The sequence below is a fragment of the Triturus cristatus genome, chromosome 3_1, assembly GCF_964204655.1.
Source record: "Triturus cristatus chromosome 3_1, aTriCri1.1, whole genome shotgun sequence".
Classification (NCBI taxonomy): domain Eukaryota; kingdom Metazoa; phylum Chordata; class Amphibia; order Caudata; family Salamandridae; genus Triturus; species Triturus cristatus.
The window spans coordinates 778,371,432-778,394,543 of record NC_140583.1 but is presented as its reverse complement, the minus strand read 5'-3'; the positions used below and the strand labels follow the sequence as shown (position 1 = coordinate 778,394,543).

General features: G+C 45.5%; 1 protein-coding gene across 4 annotated transcripts in view; it reads right to left on the bottom strand.

Annotated features, from left to right (window-relative positions):
* The window catches only part of LOC146861008 (6-pyruvoyl tetrahydrobiopterin synthase-like), a 78,684-nt gene that overhangs the window by 29,404 nt on the left and 26,168 nt on the right, over positions 1-23,112 (bottom strand). The window contains exon 1 of one of the 4 annotated variants that reach the window (XM_085644965.1): positions 15,351-15,517. The exons of 2 other annotated variants lie outside the window; for them this stretch is intronic. In XM_085644965.1, the coding sequence (XP_085501091.1) occupies positions 15,351-15,463 (113 nt within the window). In that variant the 5' untranslated portion in view covers positions 15,464-15,517. Of the gene's footprint in view, positions 1-15,350; positions 15,518-23,112 lie in introns of those variants that run through there. One more of the 4 variants, XM_085644968.1, reaches the window with a different exon arrangement.

Below are 23,112 nucleotides of genomic sequence, written 5' to 3'. Positions count from 1 at the left end.
GCCTGAAAACCTAAAGGTGTTCTAAGTCTTGGTTTGTCTCCTTTCTCCTCAACCTCAGTGTTCCATGTAAAGAGTTCTGGCCTAACCCTTTCCTTCCTTTAGTGTTGGCTGTGAACAGAGTGCAACATTATTTGTAGGGTGAATACATAGCAACACCAGCACTGCAATAGGGCAAAGTCTGAAGATGGGGTGCCTACAGTGATGAGCCGATTTTTGCTTAGCGCCTACCAAAAGTAAATAATTTAGCACCATTTTCATATGCAGTAAAGTGTGAGGTTTGAATCCTTAAATTGCATGCCGTCTCAAAAAGCATCCTCCATATTGATAAATTACGGCTTAAAAACTGACCTTTACCTAAAATATCTAATTGTTACCTCTCCTTTCTCCTTCGAAAATACCCCCTTCTTCCTTTCCTATTCTGTGCAGGCATTTTCTCTCGAAGTACAACTTATTTGAGTCACTTCCATGCCTGCATTTAATCTCTGTGTATTTCTGCAATTTGTACACAACTCACTTTAAATATCCTAATCTGTCCTTTTTGAAAGGCATACCCCTGCAACCTAACAATACCTAACCTCCTCTAGCTTATCTACCAATCCAACCAAAATATGTATGAATTCACATAACCCCACACACGTACCACTAATGATATCACCCAACTCCTCTTATTGTAATCTCCCACAAAGAAACTGGAGTTAATGCCTGGATTGGTTTGCTTGCACGCACAAGACTAATCTCAAGAACATTGGACTAACCACAAAACATGGGCTTCGGAGAAGCGTGCTGCCTGGCGTAAGGTGCTTCAATGCCTCGTTGGGGGTTGTAAGCACTATATAGCTGATATTACATCAGTGTGTTGCATACAAAATTATAGTTCGGTTTCATGATTTAATCTGACGTCATGGTGGTGTAATAGACGAAGTCAGTGATGGTGATCTAGCATTGCTTTGAGCAGCAGAGAAGTTGTAGGTCCAGTGGTGCAGAGAATTATGAAAATGTATGGCTTTCCTTAGTTCTCAAATACATCACCTCTTGAAGTAAAGGTTTCCAACTATGACCCTCTTGTTAATCCTGGGGTAGTGGTCTGGAAAGTGGCTTGTAGGGTAGCATTTTCCCCTCCTAGGACCTACTTAATGGTTGCCACAGCATGGATGTGCAAAGGCGTGACAAAGGCAAGCCCGTCTGCACCTGTCCACGCCAGGAACCCTAGTTCTCTCCCACTACTATACTGTGACTCTCCACATCCTGACCCGCCGCCACGGCTTCACACGCTGCTGCCTCGCTGCAACACACAACACCGAAGGAGCATTCTATTGCGCTTCCTGGAAATTTTCATGCACTTACCCACACACAACACTCATAGCACTGACAGCACACAAGACCCCACTGTCACTCAGTCCTGCAACCACTCAGCCAACTATCCACACTCAAATGCATGCTCCTCGATAACCGCTTATTCACCAAACATGCCACAGAGATCTGAGAACTGTTGCATGATAATGCCCGGAGCTATTTTTCGAACAAAAACTTGCTGAACCCTGCATTGCCACAGCCAATTTCCTGAGTAGCAAGATAGACTTCACCAGCCTGGAGGTGGAATTACCGTCATTCACAAGAAAACCATGGAACGCCTGTCATTCAAGCTCCACATCACCGCCAACTTCACCCTCAAAGGCACTCTCATTTACAGACCTTAGGGACTCAGCACCAACATTACTGGCACCATCACAGACTTCATCGCACCACTCACCCTCGATGTTAGTAATTGCATCCTACTTGGAGACGTGCACTTCCACCTGGAAGACCACACCGACCCAAACTCAAGAGCACTCATTAAAGACCTTGGAAGCCTGGGCCTCACTCAACCCGTAAAGGGCTCAACCCATGTCACTAGACCTCTCCCGGACCATTGTTTTACCAAATTCTGCATCATCCAAGTCGACAAGCCCACACCACTTCCCTGGACAGACAACACCATCGTCAAGTTAAGCATCACAGTCCCGGTCAAATGCACACTTACCACCGCTAGACCAGCTTGCCAAAACTGGAACAGCGCATCCCAGTCCCGGTCCAATGCACACTCACCACCGCTAGACCAGCTTGCCAAAACTGGAACAGCATCAGTGACAAGGACTGAAACACCTGTCTCAACACCCACCGATCCGAACACAGCAACAGCCTTCCCAAAGCCATCAAGAATTTGAATATGGATCACCTTCATAGCAGATTCCCTGTCCCCCTCAAACACAACAAGATCCAGATCCCAGGTACACGGAGGAATGCAGATTGATGAAAAGTCACTGCAAACAACTGGAGCGCAAATGGGGAATGAGCCAGGACAATATAGATAGGAGCACGTTCAAATCCACCCCGAGACCCTACCAATGAATGCGCTGCTCAGGCGGACCGCATCATTCCCTATCAACAGAAGCAAAGAAATCTTCACCATTATAAAGGATTGCACCTCACCATCGGCATCCTCCAGCTCGGCCACTCCCTTGCAGGACCTCTGCAACCATCCCTCTCAATTCTTCAGTAACAAAATCACTGCCATTTACAGCAACTTCAGCATGCAACCAGACCCAACAAACCTCGCCAAATGCCTCCTGATCTTATCCAAACAACCAATGCTAACCACATGGCCTGTCTCACCCTAGAAGAAACCGGCGAGTACCTCCATGACCACCAACTTTTCAACACCACTCAGTTTGGTTTCAAACCCAACCACAGCACGGAAACTGACCTCATTGCTGCGACGATGACATCTGCATGACTTTGGACTGAGGAGGCGTGGCGGTCATCATAATCCTGGACCTCTGTACAGCATTTGACGGTCTATGGCCCCATCCTTATCCAATGCCTACACAACATTGAAACCCAAGGACACGCACACCGATGTAGCCGCTCGATCCTGACTGGAAGGACCCAGTCAGTCAGCCTGGCACCATACACCTGCGACCTCATCTGCGGAGTTCCGCAAGGATCCTCCCTGAGCCTGACCCTCTTCAAAGCATACATGATCCTTCTAGCTAGCGTCATCCACTCTCAAGGTAAACAACCTCTCCTAAGACAACAACACGCAACTCATTCCCCCCCCCCCCCCAGACAGGACGCCTAGTACCCTAATCAAGTTCAATGCCACCATGACTAAAATTGCCCTCTGGGTGTAGACCTATTATCTACAGCTGAACACCCACAAGACCAAATAGCGATCTTTGGGAAGAGCACATCACTGTGGGACTTTACCTAGTGGCCAACAGAGCTAGGACCGGATTCCACCTATGCCAAGAACCTCTGGATCATCATCTACCACAAACTCAACATGACCACCCAAGTCAATGTCGTCACAGTCTCATGCTTCCATATCCTGAAGACACGGAGAAAGATTTTCAAATGGTTCCCTAGCAGCATCTGGAAAATCGTCACGCACGCACTGGTCACAAGTCAGCTGGACTACGAAAGCAACCCCCTATGCCCGGACCAACAAAAACAAAAAAGCTCACTGATGGCTGCAGATCATTTAGAACTCAGCGGCCAGAATCACTTTCAACCTCCCACGCCACACTCACATCACACCACGCCTGAAGGAGCTCCACTGGCTCCCCATTTACAAACAAGCACAATTCAAACTCCTCACCCACACTTTTAGGCACTACGTAACACTGGCCTGGCATACCGCAATCATATCTGCTTGCACAAACCTTCCAGACATCTCCACTCAACTGGACTCCTACTTGCACAAATCCTATGCATAAGGAAAAGCAGATCCAGTGGCCAAGTCTTTTCCTACATTGTTCCTAAAGCATGGAACGACCTCCTCTACAAATAAGAGCCTCCTCCTCACTTCTTGATTTTCACAAGAAGTGGAATGAGTGGCCTTCGAGTATTCCCACTAGGGCCTTTATGTATGCCTAGACTCACACCTGCTTAGCGCCAGGATATCCTCTCGGGTAATAGTGTGCGCTACAAATCTGCATAACATAAGTATTATCTGCCTTTGCTCTGCCCCCAAACTCCCTTTTAGATCATGCCCTTGGCCTAATCACACCCAAAATTCGATCTAGGCATACAGTTAAGTCTAGGATAAAGGGAGAGGTCAGTCTGATGTCTGTGGGGTGAACCTATATCCTGGTACAGGACAGCAGCAACAGATACCATCGAAGGAGTCCTGGTTGCAGCAATGACAGGCTAAATCTCTGATTTACACCAACCTTCAACCAGATTTTCAAGTTTTAGATTTTTAGCCTACAGACTGGTAGGCTTTATTGTCACTTCCATTCGCTTGCTTTCTAGTCTAGGGTTTTCCTTGTCCCATATTGTACATCTTACATTTGTCCCTCCCCTGGAGAATAGCTTCTTTACGATCTATCTGGCTGACTTCTATCCTTCCACTGCTCACATTTAGGGAACTACTTTTTCTTTTTGCTTAAGCAGTCCATGAGAGTGCACATGTTTTCTAGCTCTCTCAAGTGAAGCACACACCCCTTCCCTTAATCTGTGTTGCAAGTGCTCTCTTCTGTGCTTCTCCCCAGCCAAATTCCCAGCCTCCCTTGTGCTGTGCTGCTTTCTTACTTTTATGCCTCTACCCCTATTCCCTATGCTGCTCTCTCTCATGTGCTGCATTCCCATCTCCTCCACCCACTCTCCGTTACTTCCCTCCCACCCACTCCACCGCTGCCCCCACGTCCCACGTGAGAAGGGGGAAAACCAAGCAGCAAATTGCAGCAGCCCCTCAGCCTTAAAGCCCTTTGTGCCACTTTTTGATTTAAAAAGAACAAATCTACTCATCCATCTCTAATGAGTAAAACCCCTAGAGTGAGCGTCCTTGTCATTTTGCAGGTGTGCATGCATGCACAAGCCTACAAAATAACACAGCTGTACACCATTGCCAAAAGGCAAGCACCAAAGGCGAGACCTATTGGCTTACCAGTGCTTGCTCATAATGTAATTTTCATGCTCACAGCATCTAGTTACTCCATTGGCCATGAAACTTACTATATTACAAATTAGTTTGAAGTGATCGGGAACTACTGGCTAAGGCCCCATGCAAAAGAAGGAACAGGCTCTGGTGCTAACATAGTGCCAGCGCTATCTACATCACGGAAAGGGCCACAAATTTCTCCGGTCCTTTCTGCAATACCAGAGTGCCCCGGGGGCACGCGAAGCAGGCGCACATGCCCCTTGCGCCCCCAGGGCACTTTCCATAATACGTCCCCAGGTCTCTCAGATCTGAAGGCACAAACCTGCTTAAAGTCCCCAACATCCACATATTCCAGGAGTGGCAGACACTTCTTTGCCTATATAGCAGTCAAACTTTGAAATTCCCTCCGGTCACACATCTCTTCTGACCCAACTGAACGTATCGTTTGCTGAAAGCCCAGCTGTTTAAAGCTAATTAGCTTCCTCCCACTTCATATCCTTTGTATGCAGCACCTGGGAAACCCTGGTTGCAGGGCAACTGTTCACACAATACAATACAAAATTGTATTCACTTATCTCCTGTGCGCATATTTAATCAATGCCAACTTCATCCTGCCAACTCTAGCCCCAGGTGCCTTGACCCCTGCCTTTCCCCTTCTGCCCCCTGGGGTCCTATCACACATAGGGCGCACTTTCCCTGTTTACCTACAAACAGGACCCTAACACCCAGACCAACCCGTGTTAACCTACTTAGCAAGCCCCTTCTGAGAGCTACAAGTGCGATCCCTAGATCTCCCATGCGGCCGGTCCCCCATAAGCCTCAATTCTGCTTGCGGGGATGTCAGTTGGACCTGGATATGTTGTGGTCAGCTGGGTGAGTTGGAGAGTTTAGAAGGGATCCCACAGGAAGATGTAATAAAAGAGTGTAGCAATGGTATTTGTACAACAAAATATGGGAACTGTGGTGCAGAATCTAAAGCTGTGGGTGCCGCTATAGTGATGACAATGGAGATGGGAGGCCGGTGGGGCATAGGAGGAGCAGCGTGTGCGTCATGGTTTAAAAGAGCCTAATAATTGAACCATAGCTATTACACAAAAAGATTAAAAAAATAAAACTGCATGTCCCAAATTTCAAGCTGGATAAAGGGATCACACATGACATGGAGCCTTCTGGCAGCATAATCAGCTTTTAACATGAAGAGACCATATTCTTGGAGGCAATCAAAGGGGTTTTGTGGTTATTAAGGTTCTCTCTTCCTAAGTAGAATTCAGGGAGCCTCTTTGCCTCTGCGCCTGTGCTGTGTTAAAGACACAGGTGCAGAGGCAAAGAAACTGCCAGGAGGCGCACTGACAGTAAACCACTTAAAAGGTGAAGCACTGCAAGTGCGCCCCCCCCTGATGGCAGTCCTCTGGAGGGCGGAAAATTGGGTTCTATAGGCCCCCCAGACATCCTCATGCAGGCAGGTGCAGTCACTCACTGCACCCACCTGCAAGCGGATCTCTCTCCTTTCTTAAAAGTGCAGGCGTGTTGCTGCCGGCACAGTGAAACATGGAGTGGCTGCTTCAATGCAGCTCAATTTTTCACTTGAATGCGCTGCCCCCATAGCAGCGCGGCAGCCCTGGGGGCAGTACGTTCAATAGAATTGGGCGCACTTTCCCTGTTTGAGTCTGGCGCACATTAAAATAGGTGGCGCAAACAGGGAAAGCGAGCCCTATGTGTAATAGGACCCCTGGTCTAGATGCAATGCTGTAGGAGTTTCTGCTATTAGATAGCTGCTTTTTTGGCAACAGCTCTATAGTTGGTAGAGTTTTCAAACGAATTCTGTTGCGGACGGTAAAACAGTAGAGGGCTCTAAGATCGGAGATTTTATTTTGGAGTAGGAGCCTAGCTGCCAAGTTTTGACCAATTTGAAAATGCCAGATTAAATTGCTGGGCCGATATAAACAAAGATAATTCCCAGAGTTTAGTCTATTGACAATAAGGGTGAGTAGCACTGTTTTATGAGAGGAGATAGGCAGGAAATCCAAGATTTTCCTGAGACATTTGAAGATGTTGAAGAAGGTGCTAAAGACAGTGGCAATGTGAGATTTGGAGGATCCCACGAAGCAGACTTTCCCAATGATTAGGTGTTCGATTTATCAGAATTCCATTTGATGTAGCTGAGATGCTTATAAGCAGCTACTGCAGAGACTAAATTTACATTTGTGCTAGGAGGATGAAAAATTGGTGCCGATGGAGATAAGTTGCATTTCACCAACATAGAGACAAGGTGCATTTCACCAACACAGAGACAATGGAGAAGCCAAAAGAGCGAACCAACCAGAGAAGTGGGGACATGTACATATTAAACAATGTGGGGCTGACTGAAGAGCTTTGAGGGGCCCCATAATAATTTCGTCACACTGCATGGCTTATTCAGTAATGGAAAGGTAGTAGGGTTCTTTCACTGGCGATGGTATGGTTGTTTTTTGGGGCATTTAGCGTGTCAGAGTTTTTAGAGAGAGGGGGTTTATAGAAGGATGAGATGCTGTAAAGGTTTCCCTGAGAAAATTAAAGACTGACCAAAGGGGTAAAGGTAGGCGAGTTTATGTATCAAAGTTATATTTGCTATAGGTGGAGGGTAGGGAAGGTTTTTTTGGGTTTTTTTTTTTTTTTTTTACACATGAAGATTGTTAAAAGCCTTTTAGGTTTCAATTGCTTATTGTGTTGCAAAACGTTTTGTGATTATTAAACTAAGCGACTGGGGATTTTGGTAAAAATTCATAGAAAGAAACTACAGCTGCAGAAACGGAAGCGAGGGGGCATCCGGCAAGGGGGATAAGGAGGGTAGGGAGATGAAGATAGGATTGTTATAAATGCTAGGTGTGCCTTGGTTAGTTATTGTGAGTACTCATATTTATTCATTCTAATTGTTGCTGGATGTGTGACAGGATGTGTTCCAGCCCCGAGAGGGGTTACACAGCAGTGTGGGTATGCTGTTATTCTTTTTATAAAATGGACTGTCTGGGCAATAGGAGGTCTGAAAGCACAAAGGTTCAAATATAATGGTGGGGGTGGGAGGAAGTATGAGATGGAGCAACTTCTTGCCTGCTTCTGCGAGGTCATTGTGGTAAGTACTGCTGGAGCCAGTTGAGTACAAAAGCTTAATTCATAAAGTCCTTCACCCACGACGGGCAGCGTTCTGCCGGCTCGGATCCTAGAAGAAACTGACCACCGTCAGCTGGAATCTTGGCCAGCTGTTCACTGCCAGCACGAGCCTTACATTTGAACACATACACTATTAAACATCAATAGACCATCAACATGCCACGGTGTGACTCGTGCTCACAAGCGTGCCACTGCGTGCCACGCCATGAGCCACACCGCTATATTCTACAGTCATTCAAGACCTGGGGTTTCCCAGATGTTTTAACTGTCTACTCGGGTGAGTACGATTTAGTGCAGCTGAAACTTTTGGTTTTGCTTAAAAATATAAAAAGAGAACTTGGGGAGCTTAGGAAGGTGTAATGCTAGAGGCACTCTTGTGGTTTGAGACCCTGTGATAACCTTTGACTACCATTATTTTATCTGACTTTAGTGTGTTATTTCATCCTAGCCTGGGTGTGCGACGGTCCGGCGTATGCCTTGCTTCTTTTTGTTCTTGTAATCTTGCTGTCTTTCAGTGGGAGCTGTCACGGAGTAGAATAGCCTTGCTAAGAGCAGAGCGTGTGGGATTTGCATTTGAAAGCATAAAAGAGAGAGAGGGGTGTGGAATGTACTCTTTGGTTTCGAAGTGCAGTGTTGTAGGCAGTGATGCATACATGTGCTTGGTGTTGTACTATTGGTTTTGACATGGCCTCATGTCATCCTTTTTACTAGACTTTGCCTAGCTTCAGCTTTTCTGCGTGCACAGCAGCGCTTGATGAGAATTACTATTGGCTTTGACATGGCCTCATGTCAACCTTTTTCCCTGGCTTTGCCTTGCTTCAGCTTTTCTGTGTGCACAGCAGCGCTTGATGAGAATTACTATTGGCTTTGACATGGCCTCATGTCATCCTTTTTCCCTGGCTTTGCCTTGCTTCAGCTTTTCTGTGTGCACAGCAGCGCTTGATGAGAATTACTATTGGCTTTGACATGGCCTCATGTCATCCTTTTTCCCTGGCTTTGCCTTGCTTCAGCTTTTCTGCGTGCACAGCAGCGCTTGAAAGTTGCTTGGGTTATTCACGTTCAAGGTCTTTCTGTTTTGGTGAGGGATGGTTTGTGTTCTGAAAGGCTTTTGTAAGCTTCGTCAAGATAGAGGCTGGAACATGCGAGATTTGAAGAAGGGGACGTTAGAGCTCCTTCTTGCCATGGGAATGCTTGCTTGGAACCTGGCCAGTCCTGGTAAGATTCCTCTGACACAGGGGGAGGTCTTTCTCGAATCTTCTAGTCTGTTTAAAGCTGAGGGTTGTGGACTTGGAAACTGGGAGTTTGAAATCAGAGTGAGGACGGACGCGTCTATCTCAGAGTGAACCCTGGTTGCTGACGCTCTCAATCACGGCTGTTTACTTCCCCAGTTTGAGATGCAGTGTTTTGCACTATGCGATGTATTGAGTTTTGATTATTGCCATTGTGATGCGAGCCAGTGGCTGTGATCATTTGATGTGTGAGTCAAGGTGCACCTACAAAGTATTCATTTGATGTATCTATAGCTTTCTGATCTCTTGCAGGACGTCCAGTATATTTGCTTGAGTCTTATCTCATATTATTTGCTGCTTGCTTATTCATCAGTATTATTCATGCATTTAGATTATTGCTTGCATATAAACATATATATCTTTTTGTGTATTTGAACCTTCTGCATTTGACATCTGGGAAAGCTTTTGAGTGCATTGTGTAAACTAAACCCCAAGCCTTATTCTAAGGGAGAGTCCTTGCATTTTGTAAAATAAAACCCTTTTCTAAAGGTGCTGTGTTAAAGTGTTTTGACTGCGCCGGGTGTTGGGCTACCGTGTGGACGATTCTGTGTAATTTGATAGGCGCAATCAAAACAGAAGGTATGGTCGGTTACGACTATATTGTGGATTGAGTTAATTCCTCAGAGGAAATGGCAAGGTGCAAGAAAGCTAGCCGCTATTGATAAGGACAGAAGAAAGGTGAACAGAGAAATCAGGCATTTTTGTAGGGAGGAAGGAATAAACAGAATTAGATATCTTGCTATTAGATTTGTAGAGCATCGGTTTTTCAGTGATGATGGGTTACACTCATCAATTATGAGGATGAAGTTCTATCTGATGCAATTGCAAAATGCCCTGGCCAGGTTGCTTCGGTGAAAGGTTGTGGTAAGGTAAGGATACCTAGGGAAGGGCGGGGGGAACACAAATCATTTAATGTGGGTTTTTCTGCCAGGGGGTTTACAGTCTGTTACAAGAATTAATGTAGTTTGGTTACACTAGTGGGCAGTCGGATCAGCTCAGGGAGGAGAGGGGAAAAGGTTTGGGAGAATACATAGTTCATTGGTAAAGAAACAGAAGGCCTGGGTATGTTAATACATTTGTGAAATGTGGTGCATTAGCATTTTGGTACATTGGAAAGGTGGTTACCTGGGGGTGGAGGATGTTAAGTTAGGTTTTGAATTATGTTTAGGGAGGCCTTAATGTTGGTCTGTATGGCAATGTGCCAAGAGTTTTGATGATAGTATTCGCACCAGTCTTATTAAAGCATCCTTTTTCACACACTTCAATGTGCAAAGTGGTTTTTGTGGTGCCCCATCTCGCCTATACACTGCTATGTACACAGACTAATATGACACAAGCAGAACCTCTTCTTCACCACGCCCAATTCTTCTGTTACTCACCCGGAGAACAACAACCTGATTGATGCCTCTCAGACCGGCTTCTGCACCAACCACAGCACTGAAACCGCCCTTTTCAGTGCCACCAATGACATTGGAAGTCTCAACGACTCTGGAGACACAGCGGCCCAGATCCTCCTCGACCTCTCAGCAGCATTCAACACTGTATCCCACCACATCCTTTTCAAGAGGCTCTGCCACATATGGATCCAGGGAGAGGCCCTCATATGGATCACATCCTTCCTCACAGCACGAAAACAGAAGATCTGCTTACCTCCCTTCACATCGGAACCCAAGAACACCATCTGGAACGTACCACAAGATTCATCACTGTTCAACATCTACATGACACCCCTGGCCGACATCATCAGATCCCATGGTCTCAACATTATCTCCTATGCAGACGCAACCCGGCTCATCCTTTTGCTTTCAGAAGACCCCTCCACCACCAGGACCAACGTGCACAACTGCATGACGAGCGTAGCCGACTGGATGAATACCAACTGCCTGAAGCTCAAGATGGTCTAGACTGAAGTGCTGATCTTTGGAAACAACACCTCCCAGTGGAACGACACCAGGTGGCCTACCGAACTCAGACCCACACCGACAGACTACGCCCGCAACCTCAGTATCACCCTGGACAGCAAACTCCCCATGAAATGCCAGATCAACTCACTGTTCTATGCCTGATTCCACACCCTCCGCATGCTCCGAAACATATTCATATGGATCCCCATTGACACCAGAAAAAATATAAACCAAACTCGAGTTACCAGCTGACTACGACAACACACTCTAAGCAGGAATCACCACCAAACTCTTGCAGAGATGCCAGATTATTCAGAACTCAGCTGCCAGACCCATCCTCAACCTCCCCAAACAAACCCACATCTCCCATCACCTCAGGAAGCTCCACTTGCTCCCTGTCTAGAAAGGATGCCAATTCAAGATGCTGATCCTACAAAGCCCTCCATGAACAATACAAAGCCCTCCATGAACAAGGACCAGCATACATCAACCACCGCCTGAACTACCAGCAACCCTCCAGAAACCTGCGCTCCGTCTCGCTCAAACTCCCCGCATCATCTGAATCTACAGCGGAGGATGCTCTGTCTCCTACCTCGCCGTCAAGTCCTGGAACGAAGTGCCTGTCCACCTACGAACAGCATCTTCTTTCACAGAACTCAGAAAGGGAATCGACTTGGCTTTTCGACTGACTGCACTAGCAGGATCCTAGCACCTTGATACTCGCACGGGTGATTAGCCACGCTCTACAAATCACGATTGATTATGTGACACCTCCCTTCAGAATCAAGCTATGGCTATTACTCCATCAAACGAGGGAAGTACTTCAAAACCAGTGGTCAAAGTGAGTGGGATCGGCGGGGCACGACATGACAATACTTTTTTAACTTATAAAAAGCAGTTCCCCTACTTGTTGTGAAAAGATAACCGTCCCGGGATGGTTAATTCCGGGATTTAAATGCTTCATCTGCAATGTAAGGCTGGGAGTCTCCTCAGCTGTGAAACTGAGGGTGGGGCACACCACTAAACAAGCCTTCTTGTAGTGGTGCTCGCTTGCTTGAAAGAAATGTAAATGTGCACAAGTGGTCAATCTTCAAATGTAAAGGCTACTCAGAAGCCTGTATTGGCTTTCATTGATGGAATTACTTGAAGCTTCCTGATGGCACAGATGTATGCTTTTTAACTGGTATTGCAAGGGGGTTACCAACTTAGCTGTGAAGATTGTGTTTTTAAAGGAAAGTTATAGAAAACGTTGCACTAGGTGCAGTCTGTGTATTATTTAATATCTATATGTTGAAAGCCCTTTTTTTATCCTAAACCTTTTTGTGGATTTTGCAGCAGCCTATTTTATACTGTGTGTCATGCAAGTTTAAAATAATTAATTGAATAGTCACAGTGCTTTCTGTCACAGACTGAGACCTCTTAGCACTAAATATATTCAAGTCACTATTCTCCACTGCTACAACCACAATTCAATTCTGTGGCTGTCTGGTTACACACAGTGACCTCTGCAGTGCATTAACTAATTAAGGTTTCATAAAGTAGGATACTGCATGTTCCACTGATTTAGCTTAAATTGCATGAATTTTGCATTTAAGTTGTGCGTTATTTTATATGTAGTTACCTGAAGGTGAAAGACATTAAAAAGTTACATAATATTTCAGTATTTTAAGCCACGCATTTGATCCCGCTCCCACGCTTACTCACCCCACCCCCATTGCGTATAGCATCACAGTTCCCATACCTTTTTAGGTCTCGCCTGAGCCAGCGCTTTAGCGCTGCTCTGGCGAGAGCTATATAAAACGGGGATTTGGAAGTGCAAACAAGTGCTTTTCAGGCCCTCAACTACAGTGCATGTGCGCCAGGCACGTGCACCATTTGGTAGCCTGCTTGTACATTTCGCGGGCGCTTTGATGTTCTCAGTGAGCCGCGCGGCCACTGCGAACATCAAAGCGGCCGCAAAATGATTACTTTCACAAGTGAAACATTTGCCACCCCCTCCCTTATCCCACTTCCTGCTTGTTCTCATTGTAAATCCAAATCATTTCCTTTACGATTCTACGATTCACTAGCCCCTCACATGTTTTATGATTTACTTTCTAGTGCTTGCCATTAGAAAAGCATGACTACACATCCCAAAATTCAATACTACGCTGATTTTTTATTTATTTATCGCGAACTCGACCCGAAGGTATCAGAGCATTTTACATGAGCACCAGTTGCGTTACAGACTGACGCATTCATTTTGTTAGGCACAAAGAGATGCAGTCATCTGCCCAAAATTACAGGGTGTTGAGCATCCCTGCCGGGACTGGAACCAAGTCCCCCAGCTTCCAAATTACAAGAAGCAACATATTGCACATCACTGCTGCAGCCACAATCTGCTCTGCACATAACACGCTAACGGCCGCAGCGAAGAATTAAAAACTCTCTCCAGCCCAAAAAATATGCCTTATATTTTTACTTTTAAAAAGGGAGACGTGATCAGGTCATCAACAGTTTTTCTTAAAGATGAGCCTCCTTCAAAAGGGCCTCGCCTTATCTGCGGCTGTCTCTAAGAGTGTTTTATAGTGGGATTACAAAGCTCTTTCGTACTGGAAAATAATTAATACAATACATATGCTCACTGCTAAATCTTCCGGAATATCAGCGCCACCCAAAAAGCACAGGTCTGCTTGGCTGTTACGCCACCTGGTGGTTGTAATGTGTTAGGAACTTTACAAGTAGGTTGAATTCACGGTACAGGGAAAAAATGATGCAAAACGTAGAAAAATATTTTTATGGCCTAACGTCCCCAATTTGAAGCTCTAATTAAAATGTTTATTTTGTTTTCGGATCACCTATCTGCGTCACTGTTAACAAGTCATCGGGACAAAAAAAAAACTGAACACACAAAGGGTCACAAAAAACATAAGTACGTTTTTGTATTTTTTTCAAATTAGAAAGGGGAAAAGCAGCATTACGCACGAGGAACGAGATAAAATGCTTTAGATTAGTGAAAGGGGAGTCCCGGCATTCTACTTTGTAAAGGATACTGTGCAAGTAATGCCATGGTAAGAATGATTTTACAGTGTGTTATGGTGGGCTTTTATTGCCACAAAGTTCACAATGCTGGTGGGCCGGCGCTTAATCCCTGGACAGACAAAGGCCTAAATAAACACAGATCCTTCCCTGGGAAACAAGCATTTGCAATGCATTAGGTCTCGCATTTACGCGAGTTTGAGCTATTGACATTGCAAATAACAATGCCTATTGGCATTGTCATTTACAATGCCAATAGCTTTAACTCGTGTAACTGCGAGACCTATTGCATTGCAAATGCTTGTTTGTTTTAATGCACTTTGACCACAGTTCAAAGCCCAACTCCTAATATAACCCCTCACCCAAGAACCCTGCTTCACAATAACTCTAGCTCTCCAAGTCACCAGGCCACACAGGATTCCATCTCTCAACCTTACAAACCTATAAAGAGAGGATGGGGAGAGAGAATGTAGCCTTGCGGCTGCCGACTTTGGAGCTGGGAAACCAGGTGCGAGCCTCGGAATCGGCTCAACATTCTGTGATTTTGGGCAAATCAATTAATCTCTCCGTGCCTACCAAAAAATTAATGTGTCCCTTGTGTAACGTAACTGGTGCTCATGTAAAGCGCTCCAATACCTTCGTGTCGAGTTCGCGCTATGTAAATCTGCACAATAAAAAGGGTTTCCGGTTTAGAAACGCTAGCCAACTTTGACCTTTCACTCTCAACAGCTGACTAAATAAGATATATTGCAGGAAGCTGTCCAGGTTTTCAGGAAAAACAGATGTACAATAGGCTGTTCCCTCTTTAAAGAAGGCCTGCGCACCTAACTGTGGTGTAGCCCGCCGTTGTCCACCTCATTCACGGACGGGTGGCAATACTACACTAACCCAGTTTACCAGTTAACGTTCTCAACCATAGCCCGTTATTCGCCTTCCGCTGTCAGGCGCCCAGGGAGATGCAGTGTACCCGGACCACCTCTCTGGTGGCCCGCCCACTCTCCGTGAGCAGTGCTCTATGTACCGCAGCCCCACCAACCAGCGAAGCCCAGGGCTCCACGCGCCTCACCTCACCTGTGCAGTCTGTGAGCGGCGTTAAAGGTATCAGAGCGAGAGATGCGGATGATCCGGGGGCGACTCGGGCCCTGGAGATCCCCCGGCATGGCCCGGCAGTGCGCGAGCTGCATCCAATATCTGGCCCAGTGTTGAGTAAGAAGCTTGAAGTCAATAGCGGGGGAGGAGTCCCGATGGGAGCCAATAGGCGCCCGGGAAGAGGCTGGGCGAGATTACATGGCGAACAGGCCAGCCAAGCAGACGCTTCAGAGCACTTTCGTCCAACTTTCAACGTCAGCTTGATCTTCGGCCCGTGTCGTGTCTTCTGTAAGCACCTAACAGTGTGCCTCCGCCATGGAGCAAACAACCTCTCCGCCCCAAATGTGTCTTTTTTTTTCTTCCTTTTAAAAGTCTAACAACACTTTATGGCCATTTAGATCCTTTCTGCATCCTCGGCCCGTGCACCTTGCCCCTGTTTCCGATTCGCACGTCTTAATACATGGATCATGTGATGTGTCCTGGTATCACCAGACGGGGCTGCTTTACGCAATATATGACATTGCAGTGTGCACTTTATAACATGTATTCTCATCGATGTCTGAGAGGAAGATCTGCATGTACGGCTCACGGCCACCATACTTGAAGGCCTCCTCCCCCGTCCATCATTGAGTATTAGTGTATTAATATACTGTCGTTATACACACTGGGCTGGCTTTAGCGCTGGTGGCGTCCAGTGCGACAACCTTTTTTTTTTTTGCTACCTCCCCCCATGGCCACCTTCTCCTTGAATTCCCTCACTACTACGCTCCACCAGTGCCCCTCATATCTACATAGTTCCTCTCTCACATGCATGTGATTTTTTTTATAGCGCTACTAATACCAGTGTAAGGTGCCATGGCACTTTTACATCACACAAACAGATTATACAGAGACAACGAATCATACGTGTGTAAAGCGATCTATAGAAATGTTACATTAAACATTGAGGATTACAAGGGGTAGGAATCGCATGTCATCCCAGTGGCGTAAAGAAACTTGAGCCCCTGCAAAGCACCTAGAGGGCCCCACCACCCACGCTCCAGACCTAGTCAGGAACTATCAGCCACCACCATTGCACAGTGCTGGAGGGGGCCCCCTGGAGTTCGGGCCCCCTGCACCGCGGGGGCTATTGTTACGCTACTGTGTCATCCATTCTAGTAAGCAGTATTTTATAAGTGTATTTGGTATTGGGGTGACCAACTGCAAGGGTGCAAATTCGGGACAGTAAGTGTAAAAATTCAGGACAAAGGGTCAGAAATCAGGACAGGTAAAAATTCAGGACAAAAGGTAAGTTTTACAGATACTTCACTGCCATTGTGAGATGTAAAGCGGCACGCAAAGGATGTAGCTAATTGTGACCTGCAGTGCTGGACTAGAGTGCAGTCCTCCGAGTGGCCAGCTTTATGAGTCAGATCGCTTCAAGCATTCCATTTCTGTTCAGCTGGTGATGACTGGTTTAGGAGCTGGTACAGTACTGAGTGATGAATAAGACCCATAGGGGACACGTCTTGTGTGCGGGTAAGAGCATGACGCAAGAAAAAGGAGTTATTAACCAGCCTGCATAAGCTATAATTTGCTGTACACTGCTGTGTGTTATGGTGTTATTGTGGGCCAGAACAATTAGATAGGAGTTGACATTACTATTTTGTTATCGTCTATATAGACGACATCCTAATATACTCCAACTCAGAAGAAGATCATGAACAACACGTCATAACTATCTTAACTACCTTGAGAAAACATGGTCTTTATTGCAAATTGTCAAAATGTGAATTCCATGTGAATCAAGTAGAGTTTTTGGGGTTTATCCTCTCGCCACAAGGAATCACCATGGCAGACCGAAAGGTACAGGCAATACAAACTGGGCCTCAACCACAATCTGTGAAAGACATACAAAGGTTTTTAGGTTTTGCCAATTTTTATCGGCGATTTATCCATGAGTTCTCAGCCCGAGCAACGCCTTTAACAAGACTCCTACAAAAAGGACGAAAATTCCAATGGTCTCCAGATGCTGAGAAAGCTTTACAAGATCTAAAGAAGGCCTTTATTACAGCTCCTGTCTTAAAACATCCAGATCTTTACAAAACCTTTCATTGTCGAAGCGGATGCTTCTAACATTGCTATTGGAGCCATTTTGTCACAACGAGATGAGAATAATCAATTGCACCCAGTAGCCTTTTTGTCAAAAAAATATTTACCTGCAGAAAAGAACTATACTATTGCAGAAAAAGAGCCTTTGGCACTTCGTTTAGCCTTCAAAGAATGGCGTCATTATTTGTTGGGAGCCTGCCATCCAGTTACGGTTTACACCGATCACCGTAACTTACAAAATGAGAATTCTGTTGTTCCGTCACCAGAAACAGGAGCTCATCTTATTGCCACAGCCGCTGAGCAAGATATTGCATTACCTCAACAATATGCAACCTTTCAGGATGTCTTTAGTGAAGCTAGTGCTGAGATTCTACCCCCACATCGTCCTTACGATTGTGAAATCGAGTTACAACCAGGGGCAAAGATTCCATGTGGCAGAATATATGCACTCACTGAAGCTGAAAGTGATCATCTACGTGCTTATCTTGATAAATATCTTAAAAACGGTTTTATCAGACCCTCTAAGTCACCTGCAGCATCGCCTCTTTTTTTTGTGCCAAAAGGTAACGGAGATCTGCGCACGTGTATCGACTATAGAGCGTTAAATTCTATCACAATAAAAAATCGATACCCATTACCACTTATTCCAGTCCTCCTTCATCAGGTTAGAACTGCCAAGATATATACTAAATTAGATTTACGAGGCGCTTACCATTTGGTTCGCGTCCGTTCGGGAGACGAGTGGAAAACTATAAAGACCTGGCTGGTTGCTAGCCATATATTAGCCCTCCTTATTTTACCTGTATAGGGGAAATAGTATACTGTGTGGGCTGTTTAATTTCTGTGAGCTGTAAACTGCAGATTCTCACTGATGCACAGAAGTGTACTACAGACTATAAACTGTATACACTGTTAAGGCATCATTGTATGGCAGAAGTAGGCACTGTCTTTTACATACAATTTTTTTTCTATAGAATGGAAGCAAAGTTCCACCATGCAGTTTCACTGATAAAGCTATTTAGAGCACAAATACTAATGTGCGGAAATGTGGTTTCAGCAAATATGTATCATTTGCACATCACCAAGTAAAGTGTCTTAATTGTTTTGATCCTATCAAAACTGTTTCTAGCACACTTCTGAAGTATAAACAAGTGGTCCTTTTGTGGTTTCCTAACTGCTGATATGTTTGGAAACATTTGCACAGTACATTTGCAGATATTTAAAAGTTATGTGTTACAAACAGACTGACAGCTTACAGCCTTTGTTTTCTCACCCACAAGAACATTTGGGAAACATGGTGCATTCTACAACACATTTGTCAATATATATAAATTGTATTCGCTTCTAAAGCATGGTAAATGATGACTTCACTGTGCACCAGGATACAACAATATTTGATAGGGCTCTCATTGATTACCTCACTATCACAAACAGTGTCTCTCTCTCACATGTATTTCATTTGTTATATAGCGCCTCTCATCCCAGTGTAGGGTGTCAGAGCACTTTACATCACATACATATACAGAGACAATGAATTATACATGTGTAAAACAGTGTATAGAAAATGTTGCATATGGCAATGGGCAGGGCACCAAAACCGGCCCTGGCAAAGTGCTCGGCCACCCCCACCCCCCGGGCTTGGGGGTGCCGCCAAGCTCTTTGCCAGGGCCGGTTTTCAGCCGATTTTGTTACAGGGACGATTTTGCAGCTATGCTGCAAAAACAGCCCTGTAACAAAAACGGCCCCCAGCGGCCCAAAACCGGCCACCACCGGTGCGGCGCACCGGGGGATTGCCCGGTGACCGCTCCGGCCAGTCTGGCCCTGGCAATGGGGATTATAAGGTGTAGGACGCACGTCATCCATACTAGTAAGCATTTTGTAAGAGTGATTGGTCTGGAGAAGCACAGACTCAGGATTCAGAACATTACACAGTGGTTAGTGTTGACTTTAATGATGAGAATTTATTACTACCCAAACAAACCTTTTTAACAACAACAGGATAATGAAAAACTAGGAAGAAAACATAACTTTGTAACCTGTACCATGTAGCTTGCATGCAGCTCTTTGATGGCAGTTCATAGCTCACTGTGCTAGATTACGTATGTAATTTATGAACTGCACAGTAACAAAAGAATCTCAGTGACAAAAGCATTAACTAACTGAGCTCTGCACATAAAATACTGTTCTTTGATATGCGAGGTACACATTCTTTGCAGCAGGCATATTAACCCTCTGTGCTACCGTAGAGGATTCAAAACTGTTACTAAACAAAACTCCCAGATCTCTCCAGCAGGCACATTAGCCACCAGAGTTATCGTGACACTTTTATTGTTGCCTGAAAACTGCTGGATATACAAGGAACTTTGCAGTGCCAGCCCCCAGTAACAAAACTGCCCCCCACCCACCCATCCAGCTGCCCAAGGAAATGACCGGTGCCGGGTACGGCCAGTCTGGCCTTGCTACCACCCACCAATGGTGCCCCTCATCTTCACATAGACCCTCTCTCGTGTATTTCATTTCTTTTACAGTGCTACTCTTCCGAAGTATGTATGGCAGGGTGTCGAAATGCGTTACATCACACACATAATATATAGAGACAATGTCTCATAAATGTGAAAGTCTGTGTAAAGGAAATGTTACTTAAGACAGCGAGGGCTACAAGGTGTAAGAGTCAGATTTCATCCATACTGGTAGGCAGTGGCGTAACGTGGGCAACGCCGGAGGGGCTGTTGCCCCGGGCACAATATTCTTAAATGTGCACATAAAAAAAAATATATAGTGGTGGAAGGGACTCAAGTCACGTTGGTGCTGTTGTCTGCAAGTGCAGGTTATGTTGTCTTGACCGCCTTTCCCTGCAGAAGAGCTGCACAGAGCTGTGCTCTCATGCATCTCTCATAGCCTCGGAGCCGGTGGGGGGCTGCTCGTGCTGCTTCCCGGTGGTATGGGAGCAGCGCCACCCAGTGGCAAAACAGCGGAACATCTCTTGTGGTACTACAGTGCCGTACAAGGAATTCGTTTCTGCTTTTGGGCAGGCAGTAGGAGCATTTCAAGCCAGTGTTCCGCGCTTGCTTCCTGACATCATGTGTCGTTTTGGGATGGGGGGGTTGAGTCACCCGGGGGTGTGTCATTCATTCTTTCTTTCATCCATCATTCAGTCTTTCACCATTCATTCTGTCCTTCCATCTGTGTGCCCATCCACATCCAATCCTATTCAACCATTTCCAAACCTATCCATCATCTATCCCTCCATCCATCCATCATTTCACTCACCCATCCCTCCATCCACCCTTGCACTCATCCATCCACCCTTTCGCCCCATCCATCCTTTCACTCATCCATCCACACTTCCATCCATCCATTCACTCATCCATCCAACCATTTACCCGTTCACCCATCCTTTCACTTACTCATTCATCCATCCATCCACTCATCCGTCCATTCATTCACCATGTCACTCATCCATCCTTTCTTCCAGCTCTTCACCCTCCCTTTCACTCATCTATGCATTCTTTCACTCATCCATCCTTCTTTTCACTCATCCATACAACCATTCACCCAACCATCCTGTCAATCATTCATCCATACTTTCATTCACCCATCCATCCATCCTCATTTTCTCTCTCCATCCCCCTTTCCCTTAACCATCCCTTCACCCATCCATACATCCACCCATCCATCCACTTATGAATCCATCCATTGACCCTATCACTCATCCATCCTTTCACTCATCCATCCTTTTGCCCATCTACCTTCCCTTTCACTCACTCATCTATCCTTACATCCACCCTTTCCCTCATCCGTCTATCCATTCACCCTTTCACTTATCAATCCATCCATCATTTCACTCACCAATTCACTTGCCCATCATTCACCCCTTTGCTCATCCATCCATCTTTTTACCCATCCATCCACCCTTTTACCCATCCATCCACCCTTTTACCCATACATCCACCCTTTTACCCATACATCCACCATTCCACCCATACATCTATTTAGTGACCCTTTGTCATTCATCCTTCCACTCTCTCATCCTTTCTCATTATCCACCCATTCACCCTTTCACTCGTCCTTTCACGAATCCATCCATCCATTCACCCATTCCTTCAATTACTTACACATCCACCTTTTCACATTCATTTTTATTTTAGCCTTTGCAGAGTTGCAGACAGAAGAGGCCCATCAAGAATGTCACCCTTGCTATAGTTCCTAAAGCAAGGGGTGGGGTTGGGTGGGGGAGGGTTCACTATGCCCCTGCATATAGGCAATATGAAAACGTGGAAGTCATGAGTCTTGCATGATGCACAGTGCCAGGACATGAGGTGACTGTGACATAGTGTTGTTTCCAGGCCTTTAAGTGGGTTGAAAAAACTTGGGGGTCTCTCCAATGGGCGTGTCTGATGTAATAAAGGGCGTGGCTTAAAACACAAAAGCTAAAAATCTGTGCTTAGCATAGTGTGCTGCCTGACTGGTATTCTGCTACTTCTGTTATTGCATCCTGATATATATTACATTACATCTACAATGAGCCAGGAGTATTGGCTTTGTCAATGGTTGGTGGTTGCATAAAATAAAATAGAAGCAACTATGGCTTCGTTGTATATAATGTTGAAAATGCTTCAGTTCTAAAATGATGAGACTGGGAAAGAACTATAACTCCTTCTTTTTAACTTATTTCGCTGGCTTCTTTTAATGAACTGGATTCTGTACACCCTTCCATCTAGTGAGGTGCAGCATTTTTCTGTATATACTGTTAAAATAGAATGCCCTGACCTAGACCGAGGCAGGAGGAGGCCCACAACATGCTTTAAAAGCCCAGACTGGTCCATTGTCATTCTGTATGTGACAATCAGCCGGCAGACAGAATGACAATGGGCGGTGTGGGGCTGCACTTGCGCTCGGAGGATGAGAGCGAGGCGGCCCCATCAGGAGCTGAGGATTCTCGCAGGGGAACAGCGCTGTTCCCCAATGCCCAAAATTACGGACAAAAGGCGTCCGTAAAAGGGATCATCACAGAAAACGGACGCAGGACCAAAATTACGGACGGTCAGTGAAATTTATGGACGGTTGGTCACCCTATTTGGTATGGAGATGCACAAACTCAGGATTTAAAACGTATTAGAGCAGTTGGGGTTGGCTCTCCTAATAATGTATTTCGCCTCAAATGAACCCGTTTTAGCAGCATTAGGATAATGCAAGACTGGGGGAAAAAAAAACATTCTTTTACCGCACAGTTTGCATGCAGATCTTTGATGACAGTTCCTAGCTCACTGTGCTATATTAGGATTGTTACTTATGAACTGTAAGTACTAAAAGCATTCCTGTGATACAAATCTACTGAGTGAGCCACATAAAATACAGTTCTGTGATTTGCATGGTACATGTACTTTGCAACAGGCATATTAACCTTCTGCACTACTTAATGAGGAGCCAAAACTGCCACTAGACAAAACTCCAGTCTCTCTCCTACAGGAACATCAATCAGCAGAGTTACCTTGACATTTTGCCTGTTGCCCAGTGCTTAATTTGTAAAAATTTAAAAAAATAAAGGCGAGGACCCTTCTCAGGAGGCCACCGCAGTTTGCTTCACCACATTGTCACTGCACTTTCACTACTACCAATCACACTGAAGTGTGAAAATTCAGACTATTCATGG